The sequence below is a fragment of the Enhydra lutris genome, unplaced genomic scaffold, assembly GCF_002288905.1.
Source record: "Enhydra lutris kenyoni isolate GAN:26980312 unplaced genomic scaffold, ASM228890v2 scaffoldscaffold22, whole genome shotgun sequence".
NCBI lineage: Eukaryota > Metazoa > Chordata > Mammalia > Carnivora > Mustelidae > Enhydra > Enhydra lutris.
Window position 1 is genome coordinate 4,551,962 of NW_019154106.1, and position 26,092 is coordinate 4,578,053.

Sequence of the window (26,092 nt, forward strand, 5' to 3'; positions counted from 1 at the left end):
TCAGGGTCGTTGAGATCGAGCCCTACTTGGGCTCGGTGCTCAGCAGGGCGTCTGCCTCTCCCTCTGCCCTTCCCCTGGCTCATGCTCGCGCGCTCTCTCTCTCTCCCCCTCGCTCCCTCAAATAAATAAATAAAACCTTAAAATAATAATAATAAAATAAACAGAGACATTTCAAGCTAAACACTTAAGATTCTGAGTGGAATCAAAACAAAATCGTCATAATTTGTATAAACTAATCATCAATTACATTTACGGAAAAGCTTTTTGATTTACAGCCTCATTTGTGTTGTGCTCATCATTACGGGAAAGGAAAAAAAAACAAAAACAACTGTCGCTTCCCCAGAGTCACTACAATGCCACTCGCATCATCGGCCACTCAGTATGAGGCATAGCGCTGCCTTCGCCAACGGACAGCCCATGCTCTCGTGCTTGCAGTTACTGGTCAAGAGACCAAAGTACACTGCTGTGCTGGGCCGTGAGGCGATCCAGAGAGAACACACCAAGCTAGAACACAGTCGTGGATGCGGAGGTCAGTGTTAAGTCCGTGAACTTAAATACGCTCCACTGTAGAACCTGCACTGAAGGCGCACTCAGAACACAGTTACACGGGATCGTCTCAGGGGGACAATCAGCCCTAATACTTACCTTCTGGAAAACGGTATTTACCTGTTCTGGTTTTCTGCTGATAAGAATACTGAGCACCTTGCTGAAGAAGCTGGCAAGTAGTGGGTTCAAGGGGGAGTCGTTTAGGAGGAAGCTATACAACCTCACGAGCAGGGACTCGTCTTCCCCCAGCCTATCGTTCATCTGGGAGACATCGGAAGTGAGCAACTCGCAAGATATATTTGGGTACCTAGAAGAACAGGACACTCGTGTCATCATCCATATTAACAGTTCCATTACATAAAGTAGAACACAAATCAGAAATGTTTCCTAAAATTTTGTGAGAAATAACAAAATCACCTCTGAGAATTAGAAAATCATTTCAATCCATTCTGTCCAACCTCTAGATTAAAGTGAATTTTCTACTGTATCTAAAAACTTACTTCTAAAGCAAGCTTGTACAGGATACGCTTTCCCTAACAAAACTAGAGCACACCTAGGGCTCAGGAGCCTGAGGAGGCCGTACCATGGGCAGGGCACAGGACCCCTCTGGCCACAGCCGTCAGCAGCAGAGCTTGTAGGACAACCAGCGCCTATAGGACAACGGTGAGGGATGCTGGTTTCCAGGAAACTGCACTACACACGACACCCTGTAACTACTCAAGACACATTCTGGTTCCAAGACCTGCCACCTATGTCTTCACAAGGCTGCAAGTTTTGGAGGGTCTGTACTACACCTTAAGAGAATCACTGCTGTAACGTAGGGAAGTGGAGAACAAGACATCAGCCTGAGTCACCCAAGTAGGAGAGCGGCTCGCAAAACACCAGCTCTCCACGCCGGCCTTCCCAGGTCTCCCAGGGATCGGCCCGCTGTCAGATCTCACTGCTGTGGACACAGACCTCTTCCGCAGACGCACAGCCGTGGAAATAGCTGCAGCCCTGAAGGCATGCTTGCCCTTGACCATCAGAGCCCGCCCTCTGACAATAAGACAGCTAATCTGCCTCCTCCACTCACTCCTCTTGCCACATTTTCTCTTCTGTTTTCAACAGCAACAAGTGCGGACTCCAAGGCCCGTCCACACGATGCTCTCCGCCACCCCCAAGTTCACGTCTCTGCTCTTTACTCCTCCCCGTCAAGCAGCCAGGATCCAGGACCAACTAGTCATCTAGAGTGGCAAGTCAAGGCTGGCCGGACAGGGACGTGACAAAACAGCGACAAGTTGCTATCTGACAGGAGAGAGGCGAGAACTGTTGCCTGGAACCCAGACAATACCCCTCGAGGCATCCAAGACAAACAAGGGCGGCCTGCCGTGAGGCCCCTGGCTCGAGAGGCCACCGGCCACAAATCAGAAGGCCGCAGCCGCCGAGGGGGTCTGCTGTGAGGTCGGAAGATGGGAGCAGTACGAGAACGTCCCCACGTGAACCTCGGTAGGGAGGAAGCGAACGGAAAAGAAAGAACAGATCTGGCAGGTGTGTGGGCACGAAGAGCGTATTATGAAATAGCTTTCTTCTGAGGCTCAAATTAAAGTCCGTCTTTCTTTCTTTACGGAACACGTGGGCTCGAGGAGGCTGTAATACAGAGCCGCCACGATGCCAGAGGCGGGCTAACACAGCAGCTGCAGGTGTGGCTTCCGGGCTCTCACCACCTAGGTCCAGACTGTCTCTTCCACTTACAAGCCGCATCACCTTGAACAAGTTACTTAACCTCCCTGGCCTCAGTTTCCAAGTCTGTAAAATTAACACAGTAGCCTTTACCTCATGGGGAAGAATAATACAAAATACTGAGAAGGAGGCCTGAGAAGAAGGAAAGCTCGCTGTTTTTATTCCTCTTTATCTTCCACTTCATAAAACTTCCAAGATGCTGGTTTGGGGGCTGGGGGGTACATTGTCTCAACTGCCCCAATCTGAAACTGCTGGCAAATGAAGCGCCGGTAAACCACGTGCGTAGGGTATATTCTCCAAGTCCTAACACACAAGGTCCGGAACAGGACGTGGGCATTTAAAACATCTTTTTCACAGATTTTTCAGGTATTTTTCCAGTGACTGAGACACATGATCTAGATAATGAAGCACGCATATGGGACCAGGGTACTATACGTAGGGCTCAAAGTCCTGGTTCTGGACAGGCTGGAGTTCCTCTCTCCGTAACATTAAACAAGCTTCTAACATACCCAGAGACCCCCTCCCCATTTCACTCCGCCTCTCCACCTCCCCCGCTGCATGCTCTGACCTCACCTCCTTTGTAGTGACAACCTAGAAGCAATCAGAAGAGACTGCCCCCACAACGTGCATCTAGGCGCCTCCCTCCTCCCTACCCACAGAGCCCACTGCTCCGAAAGCTGCCCTCCACCGTCCTTTTGATCAGACCTGCTCTGGCACAGCACACCCCTGGATGGCCCTCCCTCTGGCCGGCAGCTCCCTCCACACTGCATGGCTCTCAGCAGCACACAAACGTCCCGCTAGTTCTCCCACCAGGGATAAAACACCACCGCACCTCTACCGACTCAAATCTGCCTGCAGCACCCACTTTCTCTCTCTGCTGCTTTTCCGGGAGACTCTAGAAAGAACGGTCTCTGCTCTGTGGCCAGTTCTTCCTCAGAGGCATTCCAGCCAGGCTCTCACCTCCAGCACTCCAGAGAACTACAGTGACGGGCCACACGCTCTGTCAAGAGCGCCCCCGACCTGCCTGTCCCGGCTCTCCTTCCCGAGGCCTGGCTTCCCTCGGCTCTCAGGGCGGCAGCCCCTGCAGTCCCTCTAGAGGAACCTCGACCCAACCAACAGCATCTTAGCTTTAGGATTTACTATACTACCAGACCTGTTCTCAAAGTTCCACTAGTTCAAATTTCTGCTGAATCATTTAGAACCGAGGTACCTGTCATTAAGGTTAAAAAGGTGAGTGCAAAATGACAAGCGTTTAATACCCTGTATGTGATCACTTAAAACGGTGATGAGTTCAGCCCGCATGTAACTAATATAAAGTTATGAGACTCACAAAACACAGCAATCACGCTATCCCCAGACTATAAGCACGAGTCTAAATTTCCTGACGTGATCACAGATCAATCTTAGCCCTGGAAAGCTTTCAGATCCCGCCTGCTAGAACCCTCTGTGGATCCAGCCGTGAAGCGCATAGCTCACCCCCAGCAGGGGGCTCCAACCCGGCCAGAAGTGCAGCAGAGCTCATCTGCCCAGCGCAAGTCACGGACCCTCGAAATGGGGCCACCACAAGGCTGTTTGTCTAGGGAGGCCAGCCTGCTCTCACAGCCTCAAAGGTAGCGCAAAAATAGTGCGGGCCAAGGCAATACTACAAAAGCCATGACCACTTTTTGGTGAAGTAAGTACCTTCCCTAAGGTGTGGTGTGCCTGTTCTTCTTAGTTAAAGAGGTATTAGCTTCATTCAGCCGCTGAGGAAACCAACCCTGGAAGGGTAACCCCTTCGGCTCAAATTCTCTAAGAGGGGACCGCGACCCCCCCTTCAGGTGGGCTGGACACAGAGCCCACAGCATCCCGGCTCCTACCAGGGCAAGCCCCGTGACAAGCCGCACCCACACGTCCTGGTTCACTGGGAAGGGAATCCCAGAACAGCCAAGTGTCTGTCTTCTGGGGGGTGGGAGTATGCTGGTCTCCCTGCTGCCGCATTCCTTTCCTCCTGTTTTAGGGCACTGATTGGAGTGGAGGCTGTCGCTAATGCTCGCTGTCCATCTTAATGGCCAGCAGAGAACACAACCTCGCCTATCTGAAAGCCCAAGTACCAGTAACCTGAAAGCATTAGTAAGTTTTATTTCCCTGACAGCAAAATTCTCCCCATAAAGAAAGAAAAAGATATCTGAAAAAAGGAAGAGACTAGGGGAGAAAGGGCAAGAAAAATCTACCAAAAGCTTTAATTCTTCCTATTCCATTAAGTTTATTTAATGCATAATATTAATGACTTTCTGTTCCTGCATCTCTCCCATTTTCTGGGAAGGAAAGAGCCTGACGCAGAGGGGAGACGGTCCACTGAACCCGCAGTACCTGACATGCGCGTCGAGTGCTCACAATGGGTTTCCAACCATGTGCGGTCCGAGGGTCGTAAGAGATGGTGATGAAGCCCCCTAACCACCCTGCTCAGCGGTGAGCAGGAGAAACTAGTGAGGAGGACATAAACCCTCTACGGTGATCCAAGGTGCTAGCCGCTTAAATTTACCTCCACTGACATTCACCAAGACCCACTCCCTTATCTTAACAAAAGCCCGAATTTCTGGTAGCAGTGACGGTCTTCATAACCCAGGCTCTGGCTTAGATTTGCCAGGTGATCTGGGGCAGGAACATCATCTATATCTTCCTATTTGCAAAGAAGAGAAAATACTTACTTGAATCGTCTATTTTCAGAAACTTCATCACTGTTTATAAAGCACTTTGCCCTTCCACAAAGCCTTCTAACTGCAATTCAGAATGCTCACTTTAAAAACCCTGTGATTTCACTGGACTCGGTTCTAGAAGGGATTAAATGCTGCACTGAGTCTGTCACTCGGGACCATATTAACACTCTACATGGTCTACGACAGCCCTGGGGAATTGCCGGACAACAAGCGTAATATTCTACCCCCACTTCACTTCACCCCACCCTAAAGAGAAGATTGAATTTTCTTACTTGTATCTGATCTTTTCATCCATGTCTTGAGGTGGTTCTTCTATAATGAATGAGACTAAATCTTCGAGACATTCTGCTTTTAACAGAAACTCTATAAGTTTGCGGTTCTGAGCTTTACATTCCTGTAAAACATCTTCCTCATCCATTAACTCCTTCAGTGTTACATCTTCTCTTTCTAGAAGTGTGTCTATGTGGGATGATGAATGAAGATCAAATTTCCAAAACATGCTGGTCTAAACAAAATGCAGAGAGTATTTCAAATAAAATTTCACATATTAATTTTTCAAATTTCAGTTGAGTTTTACAATCTAAAATGCCAACTTGAGTCATATAAGTAAAGTAAGTGTCATACTGAACCTATAAAATACTTTTTAAATAAGTAAAATCAGCAGGATTTTTCTTTCTCAGAAAATAGTTTTATTGATTAAAAAAAAATTCTGACTTAAATGCTTAAACTTGGGGTGATTTTAACCTACAAAATTAACCCATTCACACTTTGTTAAGAATTTATCACTGGGAGGGGCACCTGGGTGGCTCAGTCGGATAAGTGTCTGACTCTTGATCTCCGCTCAGGTCTTGATCTCACAGTCATGAGTTTGAGCCCCATACTTAAAAAAAAAAAAAAAAAAGAATTTAATGCTGGGAAAGCAAGAAAGTAAACCCTTTCCTACAGTTGAAGAACACATTCTTACACATAAGTAATATCTTCAAGCAACAAATGACAAGCACTGTGACCTAAGTACCTAGTATTCGTCAGAATACTTAAGAATTAAATCACCACCACAGATTAGTACTTTCAGCCACTGAGAACACTTTCACAGGTGAAAGTCTGAAAGCCATAAAATGATGAAATCTGTGCCATTCTTAAAAAAGAAACTAAACTAAAACTTCGTTGTTGACGAATGAGGGAAACCAGCATCCTCAGTTATCAAGAAAACCGCTGGACATTAAGGGTCCACATACATACTCTTCCTTCCTCAGCAGTGAGAACAGAAGTTTGCTTTCTTCAAGTTACAGAGTTAAGAGGGTCCTGACCGGTCACAAGAAGAAACAGGAAGCACAGGAGTCACTAGGTCATGTGCAGCTGCCATGACAAGACACTCTCAAACGCCACTTTTGAGGAGCACAGGGCAAGGCGACAGCATCAAACAGAAGTCCTGATGAGGGACAGGACTACTCGCAAGTCATTCCTATCTGCCAAAGACGCTCACCGCGGAACTCCAACTCAGGGTCTGGTAACACATCCTCACTTCACGTAACACCCAAACCCACCGGTCAACTGCAGCCCTACTGTCCACGTAGCAGATTGGCTCCTGGTACCATCTCCACCAAAACCTACACACGTCCAGGTGAAATGCTGCGTTGGGAGAGCCTAGGCAGAAGGAAGGAAGCTGCACAGGTCATAACCTATGGAGAGCACACATACATTTTGAGAAATACTCATTTTTGCTAAATCAACCATATTAGGAGATCAGGTATGAATATACCCTGATTTAGTATTTTCATGAACATCTGTTCAAAAAAATTTTTTTAAAAATTAGACATTGTGGAGGGCAAACTTTATGTATAGAGCCAGTCATACTGATCCATCCAGGAACAGAAGACAGACGCGCGCCACGGCAGGTGACTCAAGGACGTGCAGAAGTGTATGCACTTCCTGTGACTTCACTATTGCATACACAATCGCAGAGTTTAAGATATAAGCAAAGTTTTAAGGGATCTTAAAAAAAAGAAGGACCCCTTAAGGGAACAAGTTTCAGGTAAGATTATGAAATGTGGTTTTATAAAAGTTGTCCCTGCTCCAAAAAAAGAAGAAAAAAAAAAAAAACAACTAACTTCAAATGTTTCAAAAGACACACAAGGCAACATGCTCACATCAAGTCCGCAGCGACAGGAAGACACAGTCAGCAGAGAGCAGCTGCCTCGACAGCTCACCTAACCCAGACTGGCAGTGCCGTACTCCAGGGGAACCTGCGCACGGACGGGCTTGCCACAAAGCTCGGCAGGTGACGCGGGTACACAGCACAGCCGCCTCTCTCCTCTTAATGGTCAGGCCATTAATTATGTACCAAAGACATCACAGAACACGCTAAAAAAGCAGGGTCACAGCTCCTAGCACGGTCAGCAACCGCCCACATGCTAGGTCTCTCGCCTTCAAGACTAGGAGCAGGCGGAGAGCTCCCTGGGAGCATAACACTTTGGTTAGTGAAGGACAAACACAAGTTCAAACCCAAGAGCAACCTACTCCTACTTCTGAGGCAATTACCAAGGCAAGAAGAGCAGAGGTGGTATATTCCTGACAAGAATGCAACTTTAGGGAAGAAGATGGTGGAAATAAAACCATAAATGCTTTTTTGGTTTTCAGATTGTGGAAAATGGCCAACAAATGAAAGAGACGTTATTATGCCATTTTAACCTCTTCAAACAGGGAGGGAAAAAAAGACACAAAGCTAGCAAAGGTAACTCCAAAGGAGGAAAAAAAGCAGCTTTCCAGAGTGATACTGTCAGCACAGCCTCCAATGCTTCCGCTGGAGCAACGTGGCTCATTTATCTGGGAGTTTAAAACTGCAAACCCTAAAAACAGCACGTTCTACCCCTCTGCCTCCTCCTTGCTACTGAAGCGTATGAGGACGCAGACAGCTGTGTTCACGCACAGACCAGGCCACATCTGGACTCCATACGCGTACTAATCTGCACTGTTTGTAAGGGGAGATGTGGGCACCCGGGCAGAGAGTGGAGCTCCAGTGCAGCTCGAGGAGCAAAAGTACCTTAGAGAACCCCAAAAACCTCATCGTCCATGTCCACACACCTTGTCTTCAAGGTCAATCATGGAAATTTTGATCCTGGGATGTCTACAAATTGACAGAAGAGTTCCTTTTACTTTTTTTTTTTTTTTTTAAAGATTTTATTTATCTGTCAGAGAAAGAGAGACAGAGAGCACAAGCAGGGGGAGCAGCAGAGGGAGATGCAGGCTCCTCACTGAGCAAGGAGCCCGGTGTGGCACTGGATCCCAGGACCCTGGGATCATGACCTGAGCCTAAGGCACACACTTAACCGACTGAGCCACACAGATGTCCCGATCGCACTTACTTTGAATACTGCAGCAAAGTCACTGCCTGCAAAGCTACTGGCTGTATTCAAATACTTTCCCATGCTCCACTGACATCAGGTCAGACTGTGCTTATTCTGGCCTGTAAATCAAATTTCTGATCATCTAACGGAACAGTCTCTCCACCTGAATTCAGAAAACTGGACACAGTTAATAATTCAGCCTGAAGTATTTTTTAAAAAATAGTCTCAACAAAAGCAGTATGCTTTTTTTAAGGTCACCTGGGTGGCGCAGTTGGTTACATGTCTCTTGGTTTCGGATAAGGTCATGATCTCAGGAATCTGAGGTCCAGCTAGGCATCCCAGTTCCGCTCAGCGCCAGTTGGCTTGTCCTTCTCCTCGTCCCCCAGCCCCGCTGCACCCTCCCCCTGCACCCACATGTACGCTTTCTAAAATAAATAAATCTTTAATAAATAAATAACGTGGTATGCCTTTTGGGGGCACCTGAGTGGCTCAGTTGTTGAGTGGCTGTCTCTTGATTTAGTCTCAGGTCATGACCTTGGGGTCCTAGGACTGAGCCCCCCCTTCCAGCATCAGGCTCCGTGCTCAGCTGGGAGTCTGCTTCTCTCTTTCTCCCTATGCTCCCCCCACCCCGCTCGCGCGCACACACTCTCTCTAAAATCAATAAATAAATCCCTAAAAATTAAAGTAGTATGCCTTTTTTATTTTTGTAATCCCATAAAGAAAGGCAAAGTATAATGAAAAACACTAAGAAATCAATTACACAAAAGCAAAGTTGATTATCAAGACCTTAACAATAAACAAGATAAACACTCACATCCACCAAGTGGAAACTACAAATGTCCACAAACTAGATAAATCCTCAATTACAGATCAGAATATAATCACATCAATGTAGTACAAGTAAAAACTGACTCCCCGAATTTCAACCTTATAAAAGTAACTCATTAAATACCAGATTTATAAGAAGACCGATAATTAGCCATGATGACGTCAGAGCAGGAGTTGGCAAACTGCAGCCCACAGACCAAATCCCGCCCACAGCCTGCACACTAAGAATGGTTTAGATATTTTTAAAGGGTTGTTTTAGGAAAAGAGAAGAGAAGAATGTGTGACAGACCGAATGTGGCCCGCAGAGCCTGAAATATTTACTACCTGGTCCTTTACAGAAGTTGAGCGTCCCTGGCTCAGAGGGCAATCGGGTTCCCACTGACTGTAACTTTCTTCCCTCCCCGCTATCTCTGAGACGACAGGGGTGGCCACCCAGCGCCTTCGCAGCCCACCCGGTAGGGTGTGGTCACAGGGTGCTGGCCCAGGTATCTAGAGACCCATTCTCCTTTCCCTGGGAGCTTACAAAGACCACGTTCCCAACTTCTTGGGCAAGTAGGTACTGCCACATGACAATGTCTTCCCCAGTGTGCCACAAACCATAAAAAGCTCCGTACACGCTCCTCTGGTTCTGGCCGGATGTCCAAGACAAAAAAGGCTCTAAGGAATGGCAGAGCCAAAAAACGGAAGATGCTTCCACATCCCCAAATCACCACCTGGAAGAAAGCTGCCTGCCGACCTCAGGGCCCGCTGCGTCCCGATGAGCCACACATAGCTGGTCTGTGTGTTCCAGCAGTGTGCAGCATGTCCTACCTGACCAGCCAGCTCCTCTGAACCCCAAGCCTGTGACTTCCTGTTTTATTATACTTATTTAAGCATGAGAGCAGGAATTTTTCAGCAACTATTTAAAAATGCCTAAGTCCTTTCATTTTTCACCATCCTGAATTAGAATAGCATTTTTAAAATCAGAACACTTTGAAATACGCATTTCCACTGCATTTTCTTTAAACTGGGTACGTTACAAACTTAAAAATAAAATAAAACCACAGTAGACTCCTTAAGCAAACATGTATTTTATCTTTTGGCCAAACAGCAAACTGACCAGAAATGAATAGCACCAGAATATTAGTTACCCTAGCTTCTACTCATGTCCTTTGAAGTAAACAAGCTAGGTATGAACTAACAGTTAGTTACAAAGTTCAACCAGGGCCCTGCGATAAAATGGAGTCCTTTAAAATATACAACTAAGATACTCAGAAAAACTGAAAGGGGCCAGCACTTCAACCACTAGTTTTTACTTAATATAAATACATACACTGTGAAGTTCATACCCTAGCTATACCTCAATAGGGTTTAGGGGTAAAAAGGAATAGAATTTCTTACAGTAAACCCAATCACCAGCTTTTCTATTAACAAGACCAAGAGCAAAATGGTAAATAAACCCAAACTATCTTTCTTCAAAATCCCTGAGTTGTTTTGTTTCTTTGGGTTTGGGGTTTTGTTTGTTTGTTGCTGTTGTTTTTAGATTTTTCACTTACCTATTTGAATCTTTTTTTTTTTTAAGATTTTATTTACTTGACACAGAGAGCACAAGCAGCGGGAGCAGCAGGCAGAGGGAGAGGGAGAAAGAGCCTCCCCAGTGAGCAGGGAGCCCGACATGGACTCGATCCCAGGACCCCGGAATCATGACCCCAGCCAAAGGCAGAAACTCAACTGACTGAGCCACCCAGGTGTTCCTACTTATCTATTTAAGAGAGAGAGAGAGAGAGAGAGAGCAAGCTGGCGCTCACATGCACAGTGGGGCGGGAGAGAGAGTCTTAAGTAGACTCCGCACTGAATGTAGACCCTGACGTGGGCTTGATCTCACGACCCTGAGATCCAGACTTGAGCCAAAACCGAGAGTCAGATGCCCAACCGACTGAGGCACCCAGGTGCCCCCTCAGAGTTGTTTTGTAAGTTGGATTAAGTGGCTTGCAAGCAGGGTTTTCTCTAAAAGAGCTGAAGGTCAGGCAGGTGGGTCACCGGGAAGTGACCTGTCAGCCTGCCACAGAAGGCCTCCACTGTGCTCTGCACGCCCAGAACTCAAGACACAGGTGAAAATGACCATCCAGCATGCACGGAACAGGACCAAAGGATCCAGAAACCTATTTAGCTCAGACCTGCCATTTAATTAACGGTCTTCTAAGATTACTGAAATACCTTCCTTCTTGGAAGCAAAATGTGGGCCAGGGTACCTTTAGTTCAAAGCAGTTAGGCAGTAACACGGTTTCTGGGGGAAACGGTGCCGTCCTGTCTGTGACACAGGAACTAGTACAGTCAGGCGGTTAAATTCTCTGTAAAGGTATGAGAACATCAGACCCTCCGATGAATTTTCCCGGGCGCCGCCAACACAGTATTCAACAAGGGCCCAAATGTGGGATACACGAAACCACCTACAACCACTTGCTTTCATCAAATAAACATCACCTCCTCCCCAGCCCCATGAGGACTGTTAAGCATCTACACGGACCCGGATTCCCACGCTGGCTCCACTACTGGCTGGCCCTGAAGTCTTGCGAAAGGGACTTTACCTCTCTTAATCTCAGTATCCTCACCAAGCAAACTGGTCGTGAGTCGTCGCTGAGAAAGGCCTGGCCCAGGAGCTGAACCGCACTGGTACCACGACCACAGGAAGTGCCCGCCTGTGCGACAAGCACGCCCCCCACACAAGCGTGCAACGTTTAAGCCAGTGCCCCCACCAAACGTTCACAGGCACAGGGAGCACACAGGGTCTCGTGAAAACAGAGTCACAGCTTCAGACATATTAAACCCAGGATCAGGCCCGAGACTCTTGTCTCTAGCACGTCCCCAGACACTGCTGTTCCTGCTGCCCTGGGTTTAAACCGTTGCTGATCGACTGCAACAAATTGCAATAAGCACATTCAAACTAACTGCACAGCCGTGAGACACAGAGAAAAGCGTGTGATGCAAATGTGTGACTATGTTATTTACTTCAGAAACTCCCTGTGGACAAGCTGATATGAGAGGGTTTTCTTTGGACATGACAGATGTAGAAGGCAACATACTGTATCACTTTCTAACAGCAGCCCAGAAAGAATGATAGGACAAATGCAGTGTTAGATAAACCAGCAGCTCCCTGAAGGGAGAGGCTGCTGCTCGCCCTGCCTACAATGACAGAAGCACGCTGAGGGAACAACAAGGAAGAGTGTTAATGAATTTAAAACTCAAACTCTTCTATTCCCAAGAACTGTGTTGAAGTTAGCAGTGTTCTGTCCCACAAGAAGCTGCACCCCCCTGAAACCTCCGCCACACACTACTGTTCACTGTGGAACATCAGGACACAGGGCTGGTTGGGCCCAAGGCAAAACATTCAAAGATTCAAAAGGAGATTCCAAGATTATTAAGAATTTCTGAGCTTATGAGGAACAGCTGAGCACGAAAGCAAACACTTCTGGTCCTGGGGCCCTGAGACCACATGGGTGGCACATGCATGAAGACGGCCTGTCCACGCCATGTCATCACCGGCCCCGCTCGAACAGGCAAGATCCCGTGTCCTAAGTGAGTATCCGCTAATGTCAACTCCTCCTGTTTCACAGCTGCAGTCCCTCCAACACGTGGAGTTCAAGCCACAACAGGAGAAGGAGCAGCTGCTTACATCCAAGACAACACGAAAGGGAAGACTTAATCTCTACACTAAATGCTATAGAGTTTTAGTATTTTTTCTATTTATGTATGCGATGAAGGGAATATCCGTAATAGATTTCTCATGATCTCAAACAAAGGTGTACAAGCACGTACTGTCAGAGTTCAGAACCCTGTGCCCCGGGGTACACTCCTCCCCAGACCCCTGGCTCCCGGCTGCCGGAACAGAGCGGGCGCCACCTACCGGCTCGCCCGGCCCTGCCCGACAGAAACAGCACCACACGCGCCACGATGAGAGCCACGTGTAAGTTTCAACGTTCTAGTAGCCACATCAAAAAAGTAAAGGAAACGATACATTAATGTTAATAGTATCTTTTATTTAACCTCACACATCCAAACATTATTATTTCAACATGTAATTCTTCTGGTACGAAGTCTTCAAAATCTGGGTGTATCTTACATCTCCACTTGGACCAGCCACACTCTATGCGCAAGAGTCATACAGGGCCAGCGGTTGTTGCTGTCCTGGACAAGAGAGTTCTACTTACGGATTACTACAATTATGATTCAGAGTTTCTCCCCTGGTACTAAAATAACCACCCTCCCCCCAACCTCCTTCCACAGCCAAAGTCAACAGTTAACCACCTTTTCCACACAGGGCTAATGTGGGGTTGGTGAAGAGAGATTATGGGCCAAGTTTTTCCTTTCTTCTAATGCAAACATACATGAGAAATCATGTTTATTCTTGCACATATAAAGCAATTTGTATAGTCTTCAACTTAAAAAAGTAGGTCACAAGAAAACCAGAACTGTTTTTTGGCCTCTAATATCCAGAAACATTTGTAGGAATTAAAAGGGCTCGAATCAGGAGGGCCATAGGCAGCTCACTACTGGTTTCAATACACACCACCAAATTGTAAAATAGGGACAGGTCTCTGGGAATTTCATTTTCTAAACTAACTCAAAAATACTATAGGGGCACCTGGGTGGCTCAGTTCGATGGGCATCTAACTTGCTTTTAAGCTCAGGTCATGGTCTCATAGGTCATGGGACTGAACCTCACACTGGGCTCTGCGCTCAGCCAGGAAGTCTACTTGAAGATTCCCTCTCCCCCCACTTTGCCCATCCCCCTCTCTAAAATGAATAAAAATGAATTTAAAAAAATGCCTAGAACACTCAAATATGTTGGGAAAAAATTTTTATCAATGTAAAAAAAAAAAAAAAAAAAGACACTAGACTCCCCATCATCTTGGAGTAAACTGAACCTTCACAGTCCCCATTTAGATTGAAAACAACTTACTTATTCCAGAAGCAGCAGGCATAGTTACTCCAGCCTCTGGTCAAGTTTACAAGCAAGCCGGGAACAGGACGTACTGGACAAATCGAGCTGCTGAAAGGCGGCGCACACTGGCTCACGTCCTCCCGCCAGCATCCAGACACCTGGAATATCAGGACACCCTGGGCCTGGATGCAGGTATTCAGGAACTCAGCTGGGCAGCATCTGACAAGACCCAAAGGGGGAAGTGCTGGGCTCAAGGAGGGTGGGGGGCTGCTTGCTGGGCACACCGAAAGTCGCCTGCCACAAGAAGGGGGCGGGGCAAAGCACCAATACCGGGGGCGCGCAGTGCCACTGTGAAGGGAGGTCACTTCCGCACTGTTCGCTAACACAAACCTCCTCCTCTCAGCAAAGCTGAATGCCTACGCAAATGTTCTAACTCTCCCGTGAAGAGGCAGAGACATAGAACACAAAGAGTAACAGAGGGACTCTGAGGGCAGCTCTGGCTCAGCACCACAGAAGAAGATGACAGAGGACGGGCAAGTCCACCAGTAGCTGCTTCCACATTTCCTACTGGTGCCCTCCTCCAGCCCCTTCCAAAGGCTGGACTAACTAAATCAAAGATCACAGTGCCTATTAGATACATATTTCTCTAGAGAAAAGGCAACTCTGAGCCACTTTCACTGTATTTGCTTTGTAACTTTGTGAAGAAGCACTGTAACTGCTTCTTCCAAAGAATATGTCAAAGGCAATCACATTTCTACCACCCAGATATTCCAGAATCATTTTTACTTTGTAATTCTTTGATATGTCAGATTTTCTTTGAGAGTAATAAATAAAGGAGTCAATTCCATTTATTATGTGTTATATTAACCAGCAGGTACTCTGAATGCAGGAATACTATGATAAATGGTCCCTAGCCCTTGAAAATGACAATAAAACAGAGAAAAGAAAACAACGAAGAGAAAAGAACAAGAAAAGAAAAAAGAGAATGAAAGGTATCAACTCCAAGCCTGTTCCGTAGAAAGGGAGCTCCAGAGAGGGGAGCCTGACCAGAAAGACTTCTACACAAGGCCCTGAAGACAGGCAGGGTTCAGTAGGTGATGCTACAGCAAAAAGTACTCCGGGCCAGCAGACACAGGTCTGCAAGCACAGAGAACAGGAGAGAGGTTTCCAGGAGCTTCAGGAAATTTATGGCAGGGGGAAGGCCCTGATAACAGAAGAGCCGTTCAGAAGGCACAAGGATAAGCTTAGGCATCAAGACCTGGTCTCGAAGGGCCCTGCAGGGATACAGTGCAGAGCAGCACGAGCTCACTGCAGAAGCAGACACAGAACCAGTGGGTCTTAATGGAGATAAACATACTTCAAAATATCTACAGTAATGGTGAAGCAACATATTTTAATAACATATGGAAAGAAACAATTCTGGGCAGAAGCAGAGGAAAGCGACACAGAGGAGATGACATTTAAGCGTGGCAGGTCTTCTTCAACAGAGGCTGGACTCCTACAAAGGCCAAGGGAGAGAGAGGTCTGACCTGCTCCGGGTATGGCCAAGTGTTTGGGTGTCACTGACATATGGGGCCAGGGAGGGGGTGCTGAAGACAAAGAAAGGGCTACGAGCAGAAGGTCCGATGCTAGTGCACATACAGAAAGGCCTGCAGTGCAACGGACGGACCAGAGAGAGAGAAGCCTAAGAAGGGAGCAACCCATCCAGAAGCCTGTGTGAGAACGCACAGAAGGTGGGGAGCCCTGCACAGCCTCCACTCTGAAAACCACGGTACCCCGAGAGCTTTCCCACTAAAATACCGCTCCTCCCCCAGCGCCAACCACGGTTCTGTCTCTTCAAAGCCCAGCTTTCATTTTTCTTCAGTCCAAAAATGTATGGCCTGCCTCTGGCATTCTGAGCTGCCTAGAAAATACACAAGCCTCAGAAAGCAAACATCACCCCCACACCGGAGCAGACTCCAGACCGGCACTCAGATGCTAAGGGCTGTGAGCGGGCTGGGATCTGATCACCCAGGTCCCCTTTGCATTAAAAAAGCCGACTGCCCGGGCGCCTGGGTGGCTCAGTGGGTTAAAGCCTCTGCCTTCAGCTCAGGTCATGGTCCCAGGGTCATCGGATCCAGCCCTGGGTTGAGCCCCGCACTGGGTTGAGCCCCGCACCACACTGGGCTCTCTGCTCAGCAGGGAGCCTGCTTACCCCCGCCGCCCCCCGCCTCTGCCTGCCTCTCTGCCTACTTGTGATCTCTGTCAAACAAATAAAATAAAATCTTTAAAAAAAAAAAAACAAAACAACCGCCAACCTGGGAAAACCCAGTCTTACTTCTGTCTCCTGGTCCACATTAAAGCAAGTACTGTGCGCCTATACAAACGGTCATCATGAAAACACAAATGTGTAGGAATTTCTATGCATAATTTCCACAATTTCAAAAACTTCAGTCCCGTATATGTAAAGCATAATATTTTACTAAGAACAAGTTTTGTGGGTCTTTTCAAAGTGAGATTGAGGGATTGGGGAGAAAAAAGACAAGTAATGAGGGGGACACAACGGTAGCCAAGTTCTTGCCAGAAGGTCTTGTTAGAGATCAAAGGAATGAAGGCAAGGAAAACCCAGCTGCATCCAGGTGCTGTGTGTGTGTGTGTGTGTGTGTGTGTAAGAAAGAGAGGAACAGGGATGGGGGAGAGAGTGCACACACAAGCCAAGGGTAAGAGAGACAATCAAAGTCACATCAGAGAATTCTTATGGGATCTAACAGTGGATTTTCCATCTCAAGCCCCAGGATTCTCTGAATCTCTGAAGCCACACAGAAGAGTCAGCAAATACGAGTCAAACATTAGAGAGCAGCAAGGGGGTGGTTGCTCTCTTCCCCGATGCTGTCCTCCAACTTCTGGGGAAGCCTAAGAACATTAAAAGGAGGACCAGTAAGTTCACCCAGCACCAGTCAGACTGCTGTGTCAAAATTAAGTGCAACTGGCAGAAACCCAGAGGCACTGACAGGGCGCACGGAAGAGTCACAGCTTTTCTTGCCCAACACTGGGTACGGGAGCAACAAGAAGACAAAGCACACGCAGCCCAGCGGCTTCCAGAAGTTCCTAGTCCACAATGTCAATGAGCTGGAAGCACTGCTGACATGCCACCAGCCTCACCGCGCAGAGACTGCTCACGATGTCCCCTCCGAAACCACAGAGCCGCTGTACGAACAGCAGCCCAGCTGGCCCTCAGAGTCACTTGTCCCAGTGCCAGGCTGCGCAGCGAAGAAAAGGAACAGGCCGCTCCTGTTCAAGCTGCATTTGTGTTCATAAAACCATAAAACTACAGAAAACAAACAAATGGACAGAGAGGGGCAGCAGTGAGCTGGCTCGGCACAGAATAGCGGTGCCATGTGACCATGTGACTGCGTGACCATGTGACGGGGTGACCGTGTGACCATGCTGAGGAGAGCCATGGCCGACTGCGGCCTGAGCCCGAACGAGCTGCTACAGCATAGAGAGAAGCAGGTGCAGAGGCGCGAGGCGACTGTAGTGGGCGCCACATGAAGTCAGGTTACAGTGGGGCCAACAAGCGAAGCCACCTCAGAATAAAGTCCGAGACGAATCCGGTCTAGGACCTCGGGAGATCTAATCCTGCTGCAGCCGTCGGGGCAGATGCCCCTTTGCCAGGCACCGCCACACCTTGCTCTGGGGACGAAGAGACTGCCAGCCACACGGCTCCTCAAGAGATGACCAGGCAAAAGGCCTCGTCACTTGGGGGATAAAATAACCAGCTTTGCTTGTCTTAAAGCTCTTCTGTAGTATCACCAAACATAAAATGAGAGCCAGCGAGTGAAAAACAAAGATGATGTGCGAGCAGGAGAAGCATGAACCTCATTAAAGATCAAGCTAAAGGTTACAGCCATGAATACACTCGACGCCAAGGCAGGAGGAACTCTGGCCAAAGCCCGGATGACCCTGCCTGAGAGGATCTATGCAGGAAAGGAAGGCGATACAAAGTGGCGGCCGTACTGCTCCATTAATCTCTTCAAGTCCATCTGATAGAAAACGCACGGCTTCATCCGGGCTGACAGGGAGCCTCAACAGGAAAACGGAAGGATTACACAACCTTCCAGATGTTTACTGGATAGACGTAATTCTCCACTCCTCTGGCAACTCTAGCAAGACAGCAATAAAGGACAAAGAAAAAGAAGAATGCCAACAAATGTACGAAGAGAAAACAGAGAAATAATTCAGAAAGTCCAACATCCGAGTAACCTAAGTTTTAGAACAGATCACAATCCACAACCACCTGCCTCATCAAAAATACCTTTTTTTCCTCCGAGTGTACAGAACAGGACTCTGACCTGCTAAGACCGCCACATCCTATCACAGTGAGTGGTGGAGCAGACCGTCACCGCACGGTGCGAAATTCCACAGTATCAGAGATAAAAAACATTATATTTTATCTCAACTTTTCTTGTGAGAAAAAATACTCAAATAAGGACTGGAAATCAGAATGGTATCAGCTTCCTCAACAGCAATTCTAGAAAAGAGCATTTTCAGACATGGAAGGTTGGAAAGGTTTATTCACTTTCTCAAAAAGCTACCAGAAAACGGGCGGCACCGAGGCACGGCAGTAAGTGGGCAGGGGCGCCTGTGGGCTCGGTCAGTTGAGCACGTGACTCTTGACCTCGGGGTTGTGGGGTCAAGCCCATGTTGGTAGTAGAAAGTACTTAAAAATAAAATCTTTAAAAAAAAAAAAAAAAAAAAAAGGCATGGCAATAGGCCATGAGAGGAAGACATGGAACACATGGAACCGGGTATCCCACACACCGAGAAGCAGAGCCAACTGTCAGAAGAAAAGCTTGGGGGGGGGGCAGGGGACACCGGCCACTACAGAGAAAGTCCAGAGGAATCCGCCCCGAGGGAGGCATGCCTGACGCAGAGGCTCTGAAAAGGAGAGCTATGCGCCAGACACGTGACCATGCTGAGAAGAATTTTACTAATTACGTCAGAGACCTAGGGAGTAATTCACCAAAATACTCATACTTCTACACTGATTTTAACCAAAGTTGTGCTTTAACTGTGTTGGAAGGTGGAGGAAGGAAAGAAGTTCTGCATATGTAGAAGCTAATCCTTCACCTTCACTGTTAGGTCAGCCAGATTAGGAGCAGCTACCCGCAGGAACGCAAGCCAAACATAAAGTGTTTGCAGGAAATAAACATGAGAAAACACTAGGAGATAAAGGTACTGGCCCCTAGTAAGTAACTAAGGGATGAGGACGAGAAAGGGTAAGAAAGATGCAGATGACTGTTATTTTTTGCTGGAAACCTTGTGGTGCTGTTCGGCTTTTTACACCACGCACCTGTATACACTGTGCACCCAAGCACAGGAAGACACTGCGGGGAAGGAGAGCAAACAAGAGTGCTGAGTACGATCCCTGGCACACTTGATAAGGCTCAGTCTGAAATCAAGATACCATGAAAGATGAGCTAACCTGACCAGTCATGGGGAAAGACGGGCAATAGCTACGTAGACGTAAGAGTCTGTGTGCAAAAAGGCAGCAAACAAAGAAAAAAAAAAAAGAAGCCAATCAACCAGCCGGCAGCAAATACCACAATGGTACCTCCTCACCCTTAGGTTCCTTTTCTCACCCTGTTCTTTCTACCACCAGCACGTGAGCCAACTCCAGAGCCCTGGGACACCCAGGGGAACAGTAATGAAGTTGCCAAATCTGGTCTGCCGCCCATTTTTATCCAGCCCCTGAATAAAGACTGATCTTCCTATTTTTAACTGTGGGGGTGGGGGGAGGATCAGAAGAACGATATTCCATGACTTGTGAAAATTCTTTGAATTTCACAAAGTTTTCCTGAAACCTAGCCGCACCATACATTTACATCCAGTCCCTGGCGGCTGTCACACAACGAAGGCAGAGTTGAGGGTGACAGAGACCACATGCGACACACCCATCACTCCGCACCGCTGCTCCACCGGACGCCTTCCAGATCACAGTGACACAGTCAGAACTCCACAGTGCCCTGAGGGCCACTTGCTGCACTGCTACATTTTATTATCATCCTCGCATTCCCAACATGTCAAAACAAGAAAAGAACCACTGGACTTGGACTGCTGTGCCTGTCAGAAACGTGGGGTGGGGATTCCCGTGTCACGGAATCAGACGACCATCTGCCGCGCAGGCGCACCGAGCAGGGCCAGGGCGGGGAGCCCCCTCGCACACACCGCCACCCGCACCCCATGGTGGCCGCAGCACGTCCCCACATAAACACCCAAACATCTTCACTGGAGTAGCTCTTAACAGGACAACTTCACAGAAACAGAAGATGAAGATGAAACTTCAAGCGAAGCTGGTCTCCCAGTGGCTTGTCAGCCAAGCGGCGGGGCAGCCGGGGACAGTTTTCCTTCGAGTTTGTGCGCCCGATGCAGCCCCACTGAGGAGTCTGAAATGACGACAGACGACGCTTCCTGCACAGCCCACATGACAGAGCCACAGGTCGAGCGGTGCAAGAGAAGCGGAGGGAAGACACCGTCGCTACGGCGTGCAGGCGAGTCTGCCGTGACGGGTGACAACTGACAGTGGGAAAATTATGTGTAGAGCAAAAAAACGGCTTAACTGGACAAATTTACAAAACTTGTGAAAATGTACTGTTCAAAGCTTATAGTGCTTTGTATTTTCATCAACAGCTCCTTCGAGAGGTTTTTTAAATTTCCTCACCTGTTACTGAACCGGTAACGTCGACAGTGAACTTCATTTACTCTGGCAGACTCTCTATCACCCGCAAGTTGTGTCATGGCTTCTCAAGGCTTCTACAACTTTTTGAGCCCAGGGCCAAGACTGAAATTTTGCTGAATAAGCAGAACGCTCAACCACTATCACTAAATGCTGAATGGCTCTGGAAATTGGCCTTGGCTGACATCTTGATGTTTCTTGGTGAATTCAACCTAAAACTGCACAGCTGACCAACACCGATCTGCCAAAACCTTCTGCTATGGTGAGGTCATTTCAGTACTGACTTTGTTAGGATCATAAATTCAAGCTGCTTCATATACTTCCCACGCTGTCAGAACTTCAAAATGAAGTGACATCTCTGTCCCCATACAGATTTGCGGTGGTGACATTTTCTGAGCTCAAACTACAGTTAAAAAGCATTTTTCAGAACTTAATGCAAATGTAAAGGAAAGTTTCCTATTCCAAAATTCATACAGCTATACAAATGAGGATTTTCCTAACCGTTCTCGGGAAGTAATTAAACTACAATGTAACAACCTGCTAAAAGGCAAAGAGCAAGAGGAGAATCTAAAAGAATTCTATAAATGCCTTCCAAGTGATGAATATACGTGCCTGGAGACTGATACCAGAATGTGGCAGCACCTATTTGTGTAAAAAGACATTTTCAAAGATGAAATATGTAAAATCGCATTATAGGTCACCATTAGTAGATTAGATGAACATCTGTAGTACAATTTGAGAGGGGGAGCTCTGGCTACGAACACCATTTAGGTGAAATATTATCCCCCTAGAAAAAGAATTCGATTCTTCTCCTTAGTTGATCTGTATTACACAATACTGAACTCTAGTATTTTTTGTATTTTTAATTTCATCAATAAAATCTGTGAAAATTTGCTCTCGTTTTATATTTTGTTTTTGTGGTTTTTTTAAAGATTTATTTATTTGAGAGAGAAACAGTGAGAGAGAGCATGAGAGGGGAGAAGGTTAGGGGGAGAAGCAGACTCCCTGCGGAGCTGGGAGCCCACTGTGGGACTTGATCCCAGGACTCCAGGATCATGACCTGAGCCGAAGGCAGTTGCTTAACCAACTGAGCCACCTAGGCACCCTGCTCTCTTGTTTTATAAATACCTACATAATATCCTCTCTTTTGCCTCTTGCTCTCAAAACCTAAAATATTTCCTACCAGGACTGTGACAACCTCTGGTCTAAAAGACCCTATATTTAGGGGCACCTGGGTGGCTCAGTGGGTTAAAGCCTCTGCCTTCAGCTCAGGTCATGATCCCAGGGTCCTGGGATCGAGCCCCGAATCAGGATCTCTGCACAGCAGGGAGCCTGCTTCCTCCTCTCTCTCTCTGCCTGCCTCTCCGCCTACTTATGATCTCTATCTGTCAAATAAATAAATAAAATCTTTTAAAAAAAAAAAAAAAAAAGGACCCTATATTTAAAATGCTGCTCCTCTCTGGGAATCCTTCTCCACTGATTCTAGGACTCCTGGAGACTACTGGGTAACTTTTTTTTTTTTTTTTTTTTTTTTTTTTTTAAAGGAACTAGAGGACTAGAACAATACAGAAAGGTTTGACAAAATAAGTAGAAAGAGAGCAAGGCCTAGTTAAAGAGGAATCAAATGCACATAACAATAATAAAATCCTAAGATGGGGGGTGGACAAAATGGGTGAAGGGGGTAAAAAGGTACAGACTTCAAGTCATAAAATAAGGCATGAAATGTAATGTCTGGGGGCACCTGGGTGGCTCAGTCGCTTAAGTGTCTGCCTTTAGCTCAGGTCAGATCCTGGGGTCCTGGGACTGAGCTCCATGCCAGGCTCCCTGCTCAGCGTGGAGCCTGCTTCTGCTTCTGCTGTTGCCCCTGATGGTGCTCTCGCTCTCTATCTCAAATAAATAAATAAAATCTTAAAAAAAAAAAAAAAAAAAAAGAAAAAGAAAAAGAAAAAATGCAACGTACAGCACTGTGACTGTGGTTAATAATATTGAATTATATATTTGAAAGCTGCTACAAGAGATCTTAAAAGTTCCCATTACAGGCGTGCCTGGGTGGCTCAGTCAGGTAAGCATCTGACTCTTGATTTTGTTTTTTGTTTTATTTTTTAAGATTTTATTTGTTTATTTATTTATTTGAGAGAGAGTGTATGTGCTGACATGTGCGTGAGCGGGGTGGCAGGGGGTGGGACAGAGGGAGAAGAAGGAGAATCCCAAGCAGACCTCCCGCTGAGCAGAGAACCCCATACAGGGTTTGACCCCGCAACCCCCAAGATCATGACCCAAGCCGAAACCAAGAGTTGGATGCCAAACTAACTGACCCACCTGGGTGCCCCTGCTTCTCAATTTTGGCTCAGGTTATGATCTCAGGGTTATGACATCAAGCCCTCTTGTTAGGCTCCACAATGGGCATGGAGCCTGCTTAAGATTCTCTCTCTCCCTCTTCCTTTGTCTCTTCCCACCGCCCTCTTAAAAAAAAAAAAAAAAAAGTTCTCATTACAAGAAAAAAAATGTAACTATGTGATGCTGAATATCGACTTGACCTATTGTAGTGATCATTTCAAAATATATACAAATCTTTGGGGCGCCTGGGTGGCTCAGTGGGTTAAGCCGCTGCCTTCGGCTCAGGTCATGATCTCAGGGTCCTGGGATTGAGTCCCGCATAGGGCTCTCTGCTCAGCAGGGAGCCTGCTTCCCTTTCTCTCTCTCTCTCTCTCTCTCTCTCTGCCTGCCTCTCCGTCTACTTGTGATCTCTCTCTCTCTCTCTGTCAAATAAATAAATAAATAAAATCTTTAAATAAAAATATATATATATATACAAATATCTAATCACTATGCTGTCCGCCTAAAACTCACATGTCATATGTTAACTATATCTCAATTTTTACAGGCTATGTGTTGTATTATAGAAACAGCTTTTAAAATCATTCTTTGGGGACGCCTGGGTGGCTCAGTTGGTTGGACGACTGCCTTCGGCTCAGGTCATGATCCCGGAGTCCCGGGATCGAGTCCCGCATCGGACTCCCAGCTCCATGGGGAGTCTGCTTCTCCCTCTGACCTTCTCCTCGCTCATGCTCTCTCTCACTGCCTCTCTCTCAAATAAATAAATAAAATCTTTAAAATAAAATAAAATAAAATAAAATCATTCTTTGAGGGTCAGCTGGGTGGCTGGTGGCTCAGCCACTCAGCATCTGCCTTTGGCTCAGGTCATGATCCCAGTGTCCTGAGATCAAGCCCCGCACTGGGTTCCTTGTTCAGTGGGAAGCCTGCTTCTCCCTCTGCTATTCTCTCTGCTTGTGCTCTCTCACTCTTTCTCTCTCTCTCTGACAAATAAATAAATAAAAATCTTTAAAAATATATATAAAAATAAAAATAGGGGCGTTGGGTGGCTCAGTGGGTTAAAGCCTCTGCCTTCGGCTTGGGCTGTGGTCCCAGGGTCCTGGGATCGAGCCCCATATCGGGCTCTCTGCTCGGCGAGGAGCCTGCTTCCCCCTCTCTCTGCCTGCCTCTCTGCCTACTTGTGATCTATCAAATAAATACATAAAATCTTTAAAAAATAAAAAGTCATTCTTTGAACTCTAGTGTCACAATAGAAAAGTGGGTAACTTACAATTTACAGAGAACACTTTAAAAAAACGTAAAAAAGACGTCCAACCTGTAAAACCAGCTGAATTCAAGCTCAAGGTCTCTGTGGGCCCTGAAACTAGTGCCTTCTCTTCCCATCACCGGCGGCTCTGAAGCCGCTGATGAAAAAAGCAAAGGGCATCACAAACCGCCTTCTTTGTGGTTATGGTCCTGATGGTGAGACCACAGTTCTAAGTACATGGTCCTGACCTTCTCAAACCTAAACCCTCAACTTGGGCTGAATTCTCCACACAGCCAGGCAGGTGGGAAATAGAAGAGGCTTTACCCATAGGGCTAGAATGTAGACCTGACAGAGAAAGAGAAGGAACAATGGCAGGACCAAAACCAAAACAACACCACCAAAAAAGCCTGACCAGACAAGGTGCCAAGAGATGAATGAATACTTGGGGAAGAATGTTCCCCCTCGAGATTTTTACAGAATAATACAGAGAAAAGGCTGGAGAAGTCAGAAGATCTATAAAAGAATCCTGACTATCTGGCCCAGGAGGTGGAGCTTCACTGGAAGCCCGAAGGGAGGCCGGAAGGTGGAGGAGAGTCATTCCTGTGGGACTGAAGGGAGAACTGCCCTGGGAGGAGAAGCAGGGACCTGCTACAGCACGTAACTAGAGTGTCTCCCGAGATAAGGAAGCCTGAACCGCAGACCATTAAGTGGTTTATGCCCACTGTCTCCTCAAGACACAATGGAGCAAATGAAGATGGATTAAAAATGTGTCCTGTTCGCCTACTGAGATGCTGTACTGAGCACTTCACTGAGAGCACCAGCACCATGGCCACTTTCTGCAGGGCCAACTGTCAAATACGCGAAGTCAACCTCTGGTCTCTAACAGAAAGTTTCAGTGAAGAGGTCTCAAATGAGAGCGGTGAGGACCTGAGAGGAGTCAGAAGGCCGGCCAAATGCCGGAGATGGCCTGGGGCCGGCGGACGACGGAAACAAAGCAACCTCAGGCTCGATCCCGCCCATGCGCCTGCTCACGCGCACTTGCAGGGAGCCTAGAAGCAGCAGCGGAGTCTCCACAAGCCCTCTCTCTCCGCGGGCTCCCCCCGCTTGCCAGGCCGGGCTTATCCTTAACACCCAGATCAAGCCCCCCAAGGAAAAGAGGAATCCCATGGATCGGGGGCTGCAGATTCCAAAAAGAGCCAGAGCAAACTGCGGAGGCTGCTACTGAACTTCCTAAAAATACCACAGGGCCCCGGAACCACACGCTGCCTGGTCTAGCCCTGGTCGACCCAGACTCCGGGGTCTCCAACAGAACACTGCTTTCCCTAAGCAACTATGAAGGAGACTCCTGATCATCTTAATGGTCTTACCTTTCAACCAAGTTTAAAAATTAAAAGAAATGCTTTCTTCTCCGTGGCTCCTTGCCCATTACAGGTTATCCCGGCACCAGGCGTCTTCCAATTCACTGCATCAGCAGAGCAGCCAGAGTGAAGTGGGGTGTGGAAGCGAAACAGAAGCTCTCCTGTAAAGAAAAAAAGAGCATATGTTCACAGCATGCTCTGTTTTGGTCTGATGACAGCTGCCATTAAAGACACTGGTTGAGGGTCCTGATTTCACATAGAACTGCACCTCAGAAAATTGGAAAGTTCTAGTTAGCTGAAATTTTTTCTGTGTGAAAACAGGAAAGAAAAGCACTGTCATCCCTCTACCTCAACTTTTATCCTAAACAATAACCCAGAAATAGAG

General features: G+C 47.1%; 1 protein-coding gene across 8 annotated transcripts in view; it reads right to left on the minus strand.

Moving 5' to 3' along the window:
* The window catches only part of LOC111149807 (protein phosphatase 6 regulatory subunit 3), a 146,410-nt gene that overhangs the window by 70,024 nt on the left and 50,294 nt on the right, over positions 1–26,092 (minus strand). For 6 of the 8 annotated variants that reach the window (XM_022507089.1, XM_022507093.1, XM_022507092.1 and 3 more), the window contains exons 2-4: positions 25,717–25,868; positions 5,234–5,466; positions 667–853 (exon numbers count right to left, since the gene is read on the minus strand). In XM_022507089.1, coding sequence (XP_022362797.1) covers positions 667–853; positions 5,234–5,460 — 414 coding nt within the window. In that variant the 5' untranslated portion in view covers positions 5,461–5,466; positions 25,717–25,868. Of the gene's footprint in view, positions 1–666; positions 854–5,233; positions 5,512–14,072; positions 14,213–25,716; positions 25,869–26,092 lie in introns of those variants that run through there. The other 2 variants (XM_022507087.1, XM_022507088.1) reach the window with 2 other exon arrangements.